Source organism: Pocillopora damicornis, chromosome 2, assembly GCF_964200805.1.
Source record: "Pocillopora damicornis chromosome 2, jaPocDami1.2, whole genome shotgun sequence".
NCBI lineage: Eukaryota > Metazoa > Cnidaria > Anthozoa > Scleractinia > Pocilloporidae > Pocillopora > Pocillopora damicornis.
The window spans coordinates 35,407,184-35,419,862 of NC_142671.1; the positions used below are offsets into that span (position 1 = coordinate 35,407,184).

At 39.9% G+C, this 12,679-nt stretch overlaps 1 protein-coding gene across 2 annotated transcripts; it reads right to left on the reverse strand.

Moving 5' to 3' along the window:
• Positions 1-1,182: 1,182 nt before the first annotated feature.
• LOC113668055 (dehydrogenase/reductase SDR family member 7-like) lies at positions 1,183-11,171 on the reverse strand. 2 transcript variants are annotated; one of them, XM_027183940.2, is made up of 7 exons: positions 10,811-11,171; positions 5,183-5,307; positions 4,016-4,208; positions 3,152-3,198; positions 2,522-2,641; positions 1,992-2,170; positions 1,183-1,391 (listed from the first exon to the last, which is right to left on the reverse strand). In XM_027183940.2, exons 1-7 carry the CDS (start codon positions 11,079-11,081, stop codon positions 1,337-1,339), a joined length of 990 nt encoding a protein of 329 aa, XP_027039741.2. In that variant the 5' UTR covers positions 11,082-11,171; the 3' UTR covers positions 1,183-1,336. The 2 variants fall into 2 exon arrangements, with proteins under 2 accessions (XP_027039741.2, XP_089053577.1); XM_089197451.1 differs by lacking the exon at positions 10,811-11,171 and adding an exon at positions 7,197-8,245.
• Positions 11,172-12,679: the final 1,508 nt, after the last annotated feature.

Consider the following 12,679-nt stretch of genomic DNA (forward strand, 5'->3'; position numbering starts at 1 on the left):
TAGGCTGATGATCTGATGATGGCAAAACACAAGAAAACTGTATTTCAACCATCTTCCACGAAAGTTTTAAAATCTTCCACTGCACAAACTATTCCTCTAGAATGTGCCTGGTTCGTTCTCTGAGCTGCAAATCTTTTGGTTAGCACCACAGATCCCAAAGTATTAGACAAAATATTTTATATCTTATCAATTGCTAAGAAACTCGTTACTTGCATTGTGGTGATTTTATGTGTTTATTATGCCTGTTCCTCACACTCAGTAAGTAAAACGAATTGCACAATATTAGCGAAGGAGTAAAAAACACGAGGTTGGCCTGGGTCAGATCGCATAATGAACACGACACAACCCGTACCTCTCTCCCTCTCTCCCTCCCTCCCTCCCTCGTTTCTCGCTCAGCCGCGACCATCACGCTTTTTACTATTTCGCGCGGATTTCACACCGTTCCACTTGCTGAACGCCTGGAACAGACTGGTGTTTGTTGCCACCACCCTGTACGACGTCGAAAAAGTTTTGGTTTTCACCAGAGCAATATTGCGAATGCTCCTCTTAGCAAGGGAAACTCAGGCTTAAAGAGCGAGATTATGCGTATGCGTGTTACCGCCAGCACACCAAACTAAGATCGTGTTAAGACGCAACTATAGAAATAACGAAATATATGATGACTCATCCATGTAGTTTTGCAATATGAATAAAACTCAAATTGATGCTAAAGACAAAGCTTTAAATAATAAATGTTTCGACTAAAATGTGTCCACCATTTGTCAGAGCTATTTAAACTTCTTTTCAGTGAATCGACATCGAAATTAAGTTTTCTTCATTCAAAGATGAATACATGTCTTCACATTTCCGTAGTTTGTATTCCATGTTAACCCAAGCATGGGGTGGTCCGTTTGTGATGAAACACCAAACATCAAGCGCAAGCGCGAGAAAGAGAAAGAAAGTCAACAAAATAAAAAAGCTCGCAGAGCCGGCTTTTAAGGTGAAAATAGCGGGAATGTAGGCCCAAAGCACACCATTGGAATCGCCCATACCTTCACAATCGGGCCCGCTCTTTTCCAAACAAGACATATAAACGAAGAATTGTGCACGCCAAGTTCCCCATAGACCTTTTGTTTATGATATCTAAGTTTATGCCAGTATGTTTAAATTTGTTCTTAAAAGTTTTGTATCTCAACCTCAAGGTCATTATGAAAAAGGATTTAATTAAACAAAATAAGTAATAAGAAAAAAAGGGTACATCAGACAACTGAAATCCACCGTTATTTGGCGTGGACCGTATCGTCATAACATCAAAAAAACTGGGTACTAGTCTCTAGTACTAGAAAGTTTCTTGTCACTAGTTCCTTTTCCACGTTTTCTTTATTTCCTCCATCAAAAACTTCTTGGAGAACCTGAAAATATAAGATATTAAAAAGAGTTTTAATTGACAGAGCTGAGCGCAGGGATAAGAATAGCTGATTAATGGGATTCGTTTTTTAAAAGAGCACTCTGTCTTTCCGCGCAAATCTGCGACACGTATCAACAGAAATAGGTGACAAAAATCTTAGCGCCGAGCCTTGCCTTCAAGAGTTCACGCGGTATTGGGTTTCTTTTTCAGTCAAGTTCTATTGATTTCTGCGGATTGCATTGGGGTAAGAGGAAATAAGGATCGGCTGTAAGCTCTCTGTATGATAAGAGAAATTTTTGAGATTGTTGTGGAAACCACTCTAGGATTACGTTGGTTTTGCTTCACTACGCTCTGTGATTGGACCAGAAAACTCGTGCCACTCCCCAAAAAAATCAGATTCAATCATCTCTTCTAATTTTTCATTCTCTTACGATTTTATTCTTTTTTTTTTTTTTTTCATTTTTCTTTTACTTTGTTTGCGGGTATTTTCATTTGTTTTGCGCTCCAAGATATTTATAATATTTTGCGCATGCGGCCTAAGGATCGTTGTTACATGACTCTCCCTGCCCCTGATGGTTCAATTGTAACGAATAAAAACACATACCACCTGTAAAAGTTTGGAAAGTACTGGCTGATGTAAGTAATAACTAGCGACGGGTTCTCAGAGATCCAAGTTTCATCCAAGTTATTCGCCATTCCTACCGCCATTAGCCTTGCACAGCGTTCAGTCGACATTCCCAACTTGTTAGCGATGTCCAAGAAATCCTGAGAATCTTTAAATTCCTGCCGGAAAAGAGAAAGCTCTCAGTAAATTGTATGTGTCTTTACTCAACTTTTGTTCACTAATCGTAAGATTACAGGCCGAATTGGACTTCACACAGTCTTATTATCAATGATTATTGTGCCTCGCCTTCCACCTTCCTGCACCATAGGCTAACAAGTTAGTCCCACGATGCGTAGCAGGTATTTAGCGCAGACGCACGTTACACGCGCACGAGAGATCAAACCACTTGACTTTCACACGCGTGCCGCTTTGAACGCGGCCAAGCTCTCTCCTTTGTAGTGAAACACGTTAACTCAACAGCGTACCAAAAATTACAGAATTCTTTTTCAACCAAAGTCTCATTTTCTTACAACTTTGACGTCCTCTGTAAAAGCGTGAAGAGAAACTTCTGACTTCACTGGTCCTGGAAGAACAGTCTGTACATGGACGTTGTGTTCTGCCAACTCGATACACGCACTGTCAAAGTAGCCCTAATAAAGTATCAATAAATAATATCAAAAGTGATAACACATTATTTATACAGAAAAACATTTGTCAAATACTACTAAAATAGTAGTTCGTGGCTGGTATGATGCGGTATTTCGTCTTGGCAAAGAAACTTGAAGTATGTTTTGGAATCAAAAGCAATGTGCCGAAAATAACGCTCAAAATCCGCCAAAATTTGAGTCAATTTTAACTAATTTAGACGGAAATTGCTGCGCTATCAGTGCCACGATCTATTCACTACCTCGGGATAACTATACTACATTGAATAATCAATGAATAGATATATGCCTGTTTATGTACACATGCTAACACAGAAATGTGGGATGAATTCCCTTTTCGCTCAACATTTTATTCCTTTTTCTTCCCCTCGACATTTGTGTCCCATTCATTCGGGCTTATCTGCGAGTCTACTGTGCACAGTGCTTTCAAAGTATGGGTATAAACAGTCTTGATCAAGGAACTTAAATTCTGCGCAAACTGCAGTTATTTCGTACCTGTAGTGCATGTTTGCTGGCACAATAAGTAGACACAAATGGGTGCCCTGCAAAAAAAGACAAATTTCCACCTGATTGAGTGTCATATTTAATTAAGAACTGTGTCATTCGCGTTGTGATCGGTGAAAAATCCCTGCACCATCCTCTCAAACAAGAACGTGATAAACGTAAACCGTTCAGCTGTTGATCATTCGCCCGTTCCCACCGTTGGGGCTCTTTTCTTTTTCTTATTTTTTTCCTTCAAATAGGCTCCTTCATAAGTTCTCCGCGCTCCGTATAGCGACACTGAAATTCCTTTGATTTGCTTTAATAAGCGTTCAACAGAGACTGCGGTTTGGACCTCTTGTTTCAGTATGCAAAAATTTCTATCAAGATTTGTTGTTTCGCAAGCTACTTTAAATCATAATCTTATTTGAAAAGACACACAGTACTACCAGTATTTCCTAAATGATAATGATTCAACATGTTAGCGAAACACTTTCAGTCCCTATTGCCGTAGATTTGAATCTTCTCGTAAAAGGGGATTCGAGCAAACAGAAAACAAAACACTTCCCATAAAAAGTGGATCCTCACATGAAGTTTTTCTCTTGCGTCATGGTCTGTTCCACAACCTGCGATAGTAAGCAGCGCTATGGTGGCGGAGGAGTGAAAAAGCGGAAGAGGTTTGGGTCGGGTCGCGTAATAAACCCTTGACCCGATTCGACCCAAGCCTCCATCGGTTTTCTCGCTCCTTCATTACTATCGCGCCTTTCGCTATTTAGCGCTATTTTCCCAACCTGCATTGCGCCGTCAAGAAGAATACCATCAAGATTTTATACATTGATATCAGAAAATTATAATTACAATGAAGACTTTTTACCTTACCGAACTTTCCCAAGATACTGCTCACTATAACAACTTGTCCATCATGGCGATCAATCATGTGTGGAAGAACTGCTTTAGTCAAGGAGATTGTTCCAATGAGATTTAAATCTAAGAGTGCTCTGTCAACCTCCAAAGGAGTATTCTTCACCAAAGAATTTTGACTCCTGCCGCCATTGTTCACTAAAATGTCAATCTAATGTAAAATATGGCTATTGTTAAGGATTCTTTATCATTTATCCAGGTTTAATGAGTTCGCTTGTTATTTATCGCAGTAGCGAGAGGGGAAGGGGGAGGGGGAGGGGGAGGGGATTGGAACAGTTAGAAGATTTTGGTTGTGTCAAGATAAAAATACCTGATGCCCCTTAAGACTGTAATATTCGTATGACCCCTCCACAACTCCCCCCCCCCCCCCCTTATTGGTAGTTATTATTTGGCAGTCAATTTTATAAAGTCCCCTTTATACACCGCTGGCGCCGACTAATCCCTCCCCCTCTGTTCCCTCTTAAAACCGTGTGATCCCCCAAAAATCCTCCGCCCCGATCCCAACCCCCCCCCCCCGACTTGTAAGTTTTCTAATCGTGTCACACGACCAGATACCATAGCTAAAGCTGGAGAATATCTGGTGATATTCCCACTTTTCAACCTTGCGTCGTCTCAGTTTAAAAGTTGTGGAAAATCGATAGAACGTTTTGATGTTGTTCAGAAGGCAAAGTTGTCTGGTCATGAGGTTGCGCCATTGAACTTCGATGATTGTGATGGTGATCTCGTTTGATTTATTCTTAATTAACCCTTTAAATCCCAGAAGTGATTCACATGTAACTTCTCCCTTCAATTTCCATCTACCATCCAGGAAACTGGTAACGAGAGTATTCAAATGTATCAGGTAGAAGTTGTTATCTCGATCTAACACCAAATTCTTGCAACTTATTGACAAGGAAGTGTGAAGCAGCTAGAGGGGAGAATTAACAATCAGATCTTGGGAGTTCAAGGGTTAATTACTTACAGCGATTTATTCATCAAAAGAGCACAAAAGTGTTGCCTAATGTTATCTTATTTTCCCCGTTTTCGTCACGCTCACTCCACTCCTGATAAATCTGATGTCCTTCCACAGTTTCGAAAACTGACTTGTTAGTGTTAGTTCAAGAATGATTCAAACTCTCACTTTACCTTCCCAAAATGCTTGAGAACATCTTGTGTCAGGTTCTCGTGTGTGTCATATTTCACCAAATCCAAAGGAAGAACAAGAATTTCTTGATCTTTTTTAAATGACGAATCCAGACCAGTGGCAATGTCTGCAAAACAAAGAAGAAAGAAAAAAAATGACATCTATAAGACGAAGTTTAAGAATTTAGTACATAACTGAGAATTTTATGTGGAGAGTACCAGTTCCCCAAACCCTGATTACTACAGTATCGTTTCAATCGCCGCTGACGATTTCTTAGGCTCGATTTCCGCCGCTCTCTAGCATTCGGTCTTTGCTCCTCTCCGCGAGGGTTCAATGGAAAAAGCAGAGTGCGGAGTGCTGAGTGTAGAAAATAAATAGTGTGGAAAATGTGGATTGTAAAAATATATAAAAGAAAAAGATATGAAAATATATACATGTATGAAGCTTGTATTAAAGAATAATATTTAAAGATACGCAAGTAATAAGAAAAAGAGGAGTGTGGAAAATGAGGAGTCTGGAAAATGATTTAATTTAAGGTTATATCAAATTGTTTGAATTGTTTCGGCTTAATGTTTGAGCCGGAAATAAATTGCTCTTTCAGGGTCCGCAAAGGGGTTATATAATTACTGGAAGGAGTTATGCCGGGTCTTATACTTTATTACTTTTGTACTTTTAAATATTTTCTTTAATACAAGCTTTATACATAAATATATTTTTATATATTTTTCTTTTATATTATGCTTTTTTTATATTTTTACAGTCCGCATTCTCCACACTCCTCATTTTCTACACTGTGCACTGTGCGTTTTCCATGGAACCCTCCAAGAGGGGAGGAGCGCGGTCTTATTTAACGCGGCAACGGCTGGTAATCGAGCCTAGCGATTACCACGCTCGCATAAGCAATGATCGTAATAAGCTGTAATAGTAAGGTTAGTTTCCAGAAAATCGCTGTGATCACTTCCAAAAACAAACAGCAACACATCAGGAAAAATGGAAGAGGCATGTTTGAGTCATTCCCTTAAGACTTTCACTCTCACTGCCTTGATCTCTCGCCGAACCTGACTTGTCTGCCTATTTGAGCCTATGCGTGCTCCCTGATACGTTGTATGCTTCACAGCTTCAGTAACTTTGCATAACATTGAGTCGCGGCTCAAGGTATCCTGTCACGCAGTCTTAGGGACTGGTCGAAAAATGAAACGCGTTTACATGCAATCTTACAACCCCAGGGTGCTGGGGTGAGGTTTCTTGAGGTTGTTGTTGCGCTTGCAATTAAGGAGTTTGAGCAGAGGCGAAGATTAATTCTCGGACACATATGTATTTATTCATGAAAGCGTCACGCGTTGTGTTACGCGGTGTTCGGTTTCGCGAGGAACCGTTGACTTAATACGTTGTACAGAATAGTTTGGGAAACCAAATATGGTAGATTTACAACGCTAAATATTTCGAAATGTGAACATTTTACACTCCTTGTATGTCCGTTGCGGTTTCTGGCGATTTCTGCCATGAGACGGCTAGGAAATGTACAAAGTTTTAAAACATACATATTTCGCCTTTGAGCTTTTTGCCATGAACTCGACCCCGGCTAAGCGGGTCACCCCACCTTGACACGTTTACATGGCAAATTGTCACCCCGGCTGACAGGGTTACCCTACTTGGCAGACCGGGCAACCCGCCTCGGCGGGTCACCCCACCTATCATGTAAACGTGACCAAAATAAAATAAGGAATTGTATGGACAGGCGAGTTACCTCACCTACCTGGGGTCCCCCACCTTCATGTAAACAGGCCCTTAATTTGGTCCCTGAGAAACTAAACATTTCCTTCTGAAGTTGTAGTAAAACGTGCACAAAAAAATCAAAACTAGATCGGCGACAAATTTTTTTTAATTTAAAATGAAGGTCACTGCATGAGTGAATCGATGCTTTTAATCATACTTATTCAAATTTGACTCGGCAATACAACCAACCTGATTAAATTCTCTAGCTTCGCACGGGTTTGTACCTTTTTTTCGCCTTACCTGCGCACTTTTGCTTGATCTTGTCTAACTTTTCCTTCCTCCTTGCAGATAGTACTAATTTACAGCCATGTTTCGCCAGTTCATACGCTAAATATTCACCAATCCCGCTGGAAGCGCCCGTAATCCAAACTACTTTGCCCTGCAGTGCAACGCTGGGATCTTTCCCGATCTTTTCGTAAATCATCAAAGTGAAATCGCCGTCTTGGTATTTGAAAAATAAGTAAGAAACAAGTGGAACGACTAAGGCGGCAATCAACAATTTTCGTCCCATTGTTTCGGTGGCACAATGGACGGTTGACTGTCCGAGCGACTTACTCCCAAAGGTTTCGTTGGCGATACTTGATGACACTTACACAGCACAGTTACCGAAGGAGCAGGGGTGGGGTGGGGAACAAGAGTCTCTTTTTTTTTTTTTTTTTTTTTTTTTTTTGCTTTTTTCAAAAGGTAGCCTCCGATCCAACAGAATATAGGAAAGACCATTTTAAACTTTATCCTCAAGTTATCTCGCTAGTGTCCTCGAACAAAAAAAAAACTCTTACTGGAGTCTAATTCTAAAGGAACAATCTTTAGTTACCGCTTAGGCGGGATGGGGGGAGGGGGAGGGGGAGGAGGAGTTTTTGAGATCACATGGTTTTAGTAGCGAGGGAGACTATAGAAAATTGACTGCCATTAGGGGGGGACCATGATAATATCACAGAGCCTTGGGTGGGGAGGGAGGGGGGTAAAACAGTACATTTTATCGTGACACAGCCGAAATTCTCCACCCCCCTTCCCCCTGCAGAAAAATCATGACTGGCACCTAAATTGAGTTAAAATGCTATAGTTCAGGACGGATTCAAATGAGCCTTAAGGAACACATCGAAACACGGAGATGAAAAATGCAAATACGCAAATTAGAAGCATTCTCAGGCGTCTTCGTAAATCAACGTTTAGGCTGATGATCTGATGATGGCAAAACACAAGAAAACTGTATTTCAATCATCTTCCACGAAAGCTTTTACATCTTCCACTGCACAAGCTATTCTGCCAGAACACGCCAGGTTCGTTCCCTAAGCCGCAAATCTTTTGGTTAGCACCGCAGATCCCAAAGTATTAGACAAAATGCTTTATATCTTATCAGTTGCTAAGAAACTCATTACTTGCATTGTAGTGATTTTATATGTGTTTATTATGCCTGTTCCTCACACTCAGTAAGTAAAACAAAGTGCGCAATACTAACGAAGGAGTAAAAAACACGAGGTTCGCCTGGGTCGGATCGCATAATGAACCCGACATAACCCGTACCTCTCTCCCTCACTCTCTCCCTCCCTCGTTTCTCGCTCAGCCGCGACCATCACGCTTTTTACTATTTCGCGCGGATTTCACACCGTTTAACTTGCTGAACGCCTAGAGCAGACAGGTATTTGTCACCACCACCCTGTACGACGTCGAAAAAAGGTTTTGGTTTTCACCAGAGCATTATTGCGAATGCTCTTCTTCACAAGGGAAACTCAGGCTCAAAGAGCGAGATTGTGCATGTGCGTGTTACCACAGGTACACCAAACTAAGATTGTGTAAAGACGCAACTATAGAAATAACAAAATATATGATGATTCATCCATGTAGATTTTCAACATAAATAAAACTCAAATGAATGCCTAAGACAAAGCTTAAAATAATAAATGTTTCGACTAAAATGTGTCCACCATTCGTCCGAACCATTTAAACTTCTTTTCAGTGAATCGGCATCGAAATTAAGTTTTCTTCATTCAAAGATGAATATATGTCTTTACATTTCCGTAGTTTGTATTCCATGTCAACCCAAGCGTGGGGTGGTCCGCTTGTAATGAAACACCAAACATCAAGCGAAAGCGCGAGAAAGAGAAAGAAAGTCAACAAAATAAAAAAGCTCATGCCCATGGACAAATAGTGGATTGAGCGCTATATTATTATTATTATTATTATTATTATTATTATTATTATTAAATAGCGGGAATTTAGTCCCAAAGCGCACCATTGGAATCGCCCATACCTTTACAATAGGGCCCGCTCTTTTCCAAACAAGACATGTAAACGAAGAATTGTGTACGCCAAGTTCCCCATAGACCTTTTGTTTATGATATCTGAGTTTATGCCAGTATGTTTAAGTTTGTTCTTAAAAGTTTGGTATCTCAACTTCAAGGTCATTATAAAAGAGGATTTAATTAAACAGAATTACTAATAAGAAAAAAAAAGGTACATCAACTGATTATTATTTAAAATTATTTAATTTAAGGTTATATCAAATTGTTAGAATTGTTCCGGCTTAATGTTTGAGCCGGAAAAAAATTGCTCTTTCAGGGTCCGCAAAGGGGTTATATAATTACTGGAAGGAGTTATGCCGGGTCTTATACCTTATTACCTGTGTACCTATATTTTCTTTTATAAAAGCTTTATACATGAATATATTTTAATATATTTTTCTTTCATATTATATGTTTTTTTTATATTTTTACAGTCCGCGTTTTCCACACTCCGCATTCTCCACACTCCTCATTTTCTACACTGTGCACTGTGCGTTTTCCATGGAACCCTCCAAGAGGGGAGGAGCGCCGTCTTATTTAACCCGGCAACGGCTGGTAATCGAGCCTAGCGATTACCACGCTCGCATGAGCAATGATCGTAATAAGCTGTAATAGTAAGGTTAGTTTCCAGAAAATCGCTGTGATCACTTCCAACAACAAGCAGCTACACAACAGGAAAAATGGAAGAAGTATGTTTACGTCATTCCCTTAAGACTTTCACTCTCACTGCCTTGATCTCTCGCCGAACCCGACTTATCTGCCTATTTGAGCCTTCGCTCAAATGCTTTGAGCCCGTGCTCCCTGATGCTTTGCATCACATTGAGTCACGGCTCAAGGTATCCTGTCACGCAATCTTAGTTTGGTCCCTGAGAAACTAAACATTTCCTTCTGAAGTTGAAGTAAAATGTGCACTAGAAAAATCAAAACTAGATCGGCGACAAATTTTTTTAGATTTAAAATGAAGGTCACTGCATGAGTGAATCTATGCTTTTAATCATACTTATTTAAATTAATCTTTTGGGCTTTAGATTTCAAGTGTAGATTTAGATTTAGATTTCACTTTTGATGTAAACAAACCCCGAACGTTTGGACATTGAGTCGAGCTCGCAGCACATGTGTTCAAACTTCGGCTTTGGAATTTTTCTGAAATAACTTCCCAATTTCAAGAAACGTTTCTTCGGTCAACTGAATTGGCATCTTTCTTTTATCATTTATTTGATCGTGTGTCAAGCAAGTTGTCGTTTCGCTGCCGTTGAAGCAGATGCGAAGAGGCATGGAATAATCGAGTTAGTTCCGCGTACAGTGATGTATCTGATCAGGTATTTTTTTTAGCAACGCTTCTTGTAACATTCTTCGCATCTGCTTCAACGGCAGCGAAATGACAACATGCGGTAAAATTTCCGCACAGCCCCATACTACATTATGCATTTAGTTCTTGAAGAGAGAAAACAATGACAAAAACAATACATTTCCATTGGGAAAACAGATTTGTTTTGCAATGGTATGGGGCTGTACAGAAACTTTACCTAATTCTCTAGCTTCGCACAGGTTTAAATCCTTTTTTCGCCTTACCTGCGCACTTTTTCTTGATCTTGTCTAACTTTTCCTTCCTCCTTGCAGATAGTACTAATTTACAGCCGTGTTTGGTCAGTTCGTATGCTAAATATTCACCAATTCCGCTGGAAGTGCCTGTAATCCAAACTACTTTGCCCCGCAGTGCAACGCTGGGATCTTTCCCGATCTTTTCGTAAATCATTAATGTGAAATCGCCGTCTTGGTATTTGAAAAATAAGATACAAACAAGAGGAACGAGTAATGCAGCAGTCAAAAGATTTCGTCCCATTGCATCGATTTTTTTTCGATGAAAATTTGGGTCTGATACGAGTGGCGTGGTACGATCGACAGCCTTTCGATCATTCTAGTCTGTGGGGGTTTGGTTACGGTCTGGTGCACATCTAAGTCACGTGTTTCAGCTAACATTCAATCGATTTCAACATACAGGGGTATATATATATATATATATATATATATATATATATATATATATATATATATATATATATATCACGAGTCGTAAATCTGAACTTTCGACCTTTACGGTTCGTCCAATTTATTCATGAGTCGTAAGGTTGTGTTGTTCCTCCGTGAATACATCAGCCGTGACGGAGTTCAGGCTCCTGCTCAGGCGAAAGCTTCTTGATGACTGTTTTACTCAACCACGTTCTCCAACCTCGTTCCCATGGCCTTTTCCCTTACTTGGGGGTAGGGAAAAGGCCATGGGAACGAGGTTGTGTTTTATTTAATTTTTACTCAACCTTTGTCTCCTTTTGCGTCATCGTTGTAATATGCTTAGCTTTCTGTTTTCCTTTTTAATATTTTGTTATAATAAAGTTCGGATATAACGCGCGCTGTCATTGGTTGAAAGAGCGTGCTCTATGAGAGTATAGAGCATAGAACTGAGCTAAAGCTGTCACGCCATCTGCCAAATTGTACCATGTTCGACCTTTTCCGGGACTTCTTTTTAGCTTTTTTCCGATAATTGAAAGTGAAATTTCGAAACAAGCGAGCCGGCAAGTAGTAACAGAAGAATCAAAGAAAGGTTTTTAAACATACCAGGCGCCGTTATTTACGTTATTAAAACGTGGGCAGATACGAAAATCCTCAAAGGAAAAACAAAATAGACATTCCGAGTTTTAAAGATTTTCACGCTCAGTTTGATTGCAAGCTTACGTACGGTAATGAAAATCAAAAACAGCCAACACTCGTATAGTATTTAAAGTTCAGAGTTCAAAAACAAAACAGAACAAAACAGAAATGATGAAAAATATAACCAAACTGACATAATTGTTAAAATTCATACTAATCATGACGGTGTCTGAGCAAATATGATCATGCTGAAGTCCATCGCGGTTCACTTATCATGCCGCCCTTCTACTGTAAAAATAAGAGGTAATTTAGTGTTAACAACTGGGTTGAAAACGTAAATTAGCCACCGTAAAGGGTAAAAAAGCTTTTTTTTTTTAGCTTTTTTACCCTTTACGGTGGCTAATTTACGTTTTCAACCCAGTTGTTAACACTAAATTACCTGCTATACTCTCCCACCGACGCAGCACCACAGTTTCTTTAGAAACTTACCCCTGTAAAAATAAGAGCTCGCTCTGATATCCTTTCCAATGTGTTGAGTGGAAAGTCACTTCAGTCACTGCAGCCGAGTTTTGCGGCGCTGTCATCCCGAGCGATCTTCATGTTCCGGTGAATTCGGCTGTCGTTCATTTAAAAAACACTCGCCTTGAACAGTTTGTTTTCTACCTTGTCATGTGAAAAAACCCGCGCGTTTTTATGAGCCATAATTCGGCTGAAGTTCACTGAACATTTCACTCCAAGATTCTGAATTAAAAACTTCAGGCAAAAGCGCTAAATTCGACCTGCCGAATTATTTTA

Bases quoted from the DNA above. Each gene is read 5' to 3' on its own strand.
- LOC113668055 (XM_027183940.2), bottom strand. From the start codon at position 11,081: ATGGGACGAAATCTTTTGACTGCTGCATTACTCGTTCCTCTTGTTTGT. The intron at 2,171-2,521 runs GTAAGAAAATGA...CTTTTCCGGCAG, and splicing joins TTACAGAGGACGTCAAAGTT to GAATTTAAAGATTCTCAGGA. The intron at 1,392-1,991 runs GTATGTGTTTTT...TTATATTTTCAG, and splicing joins TTTCCAAACTTTTACAGGTG to GTTCTCCAAGAAGTTTTTGA.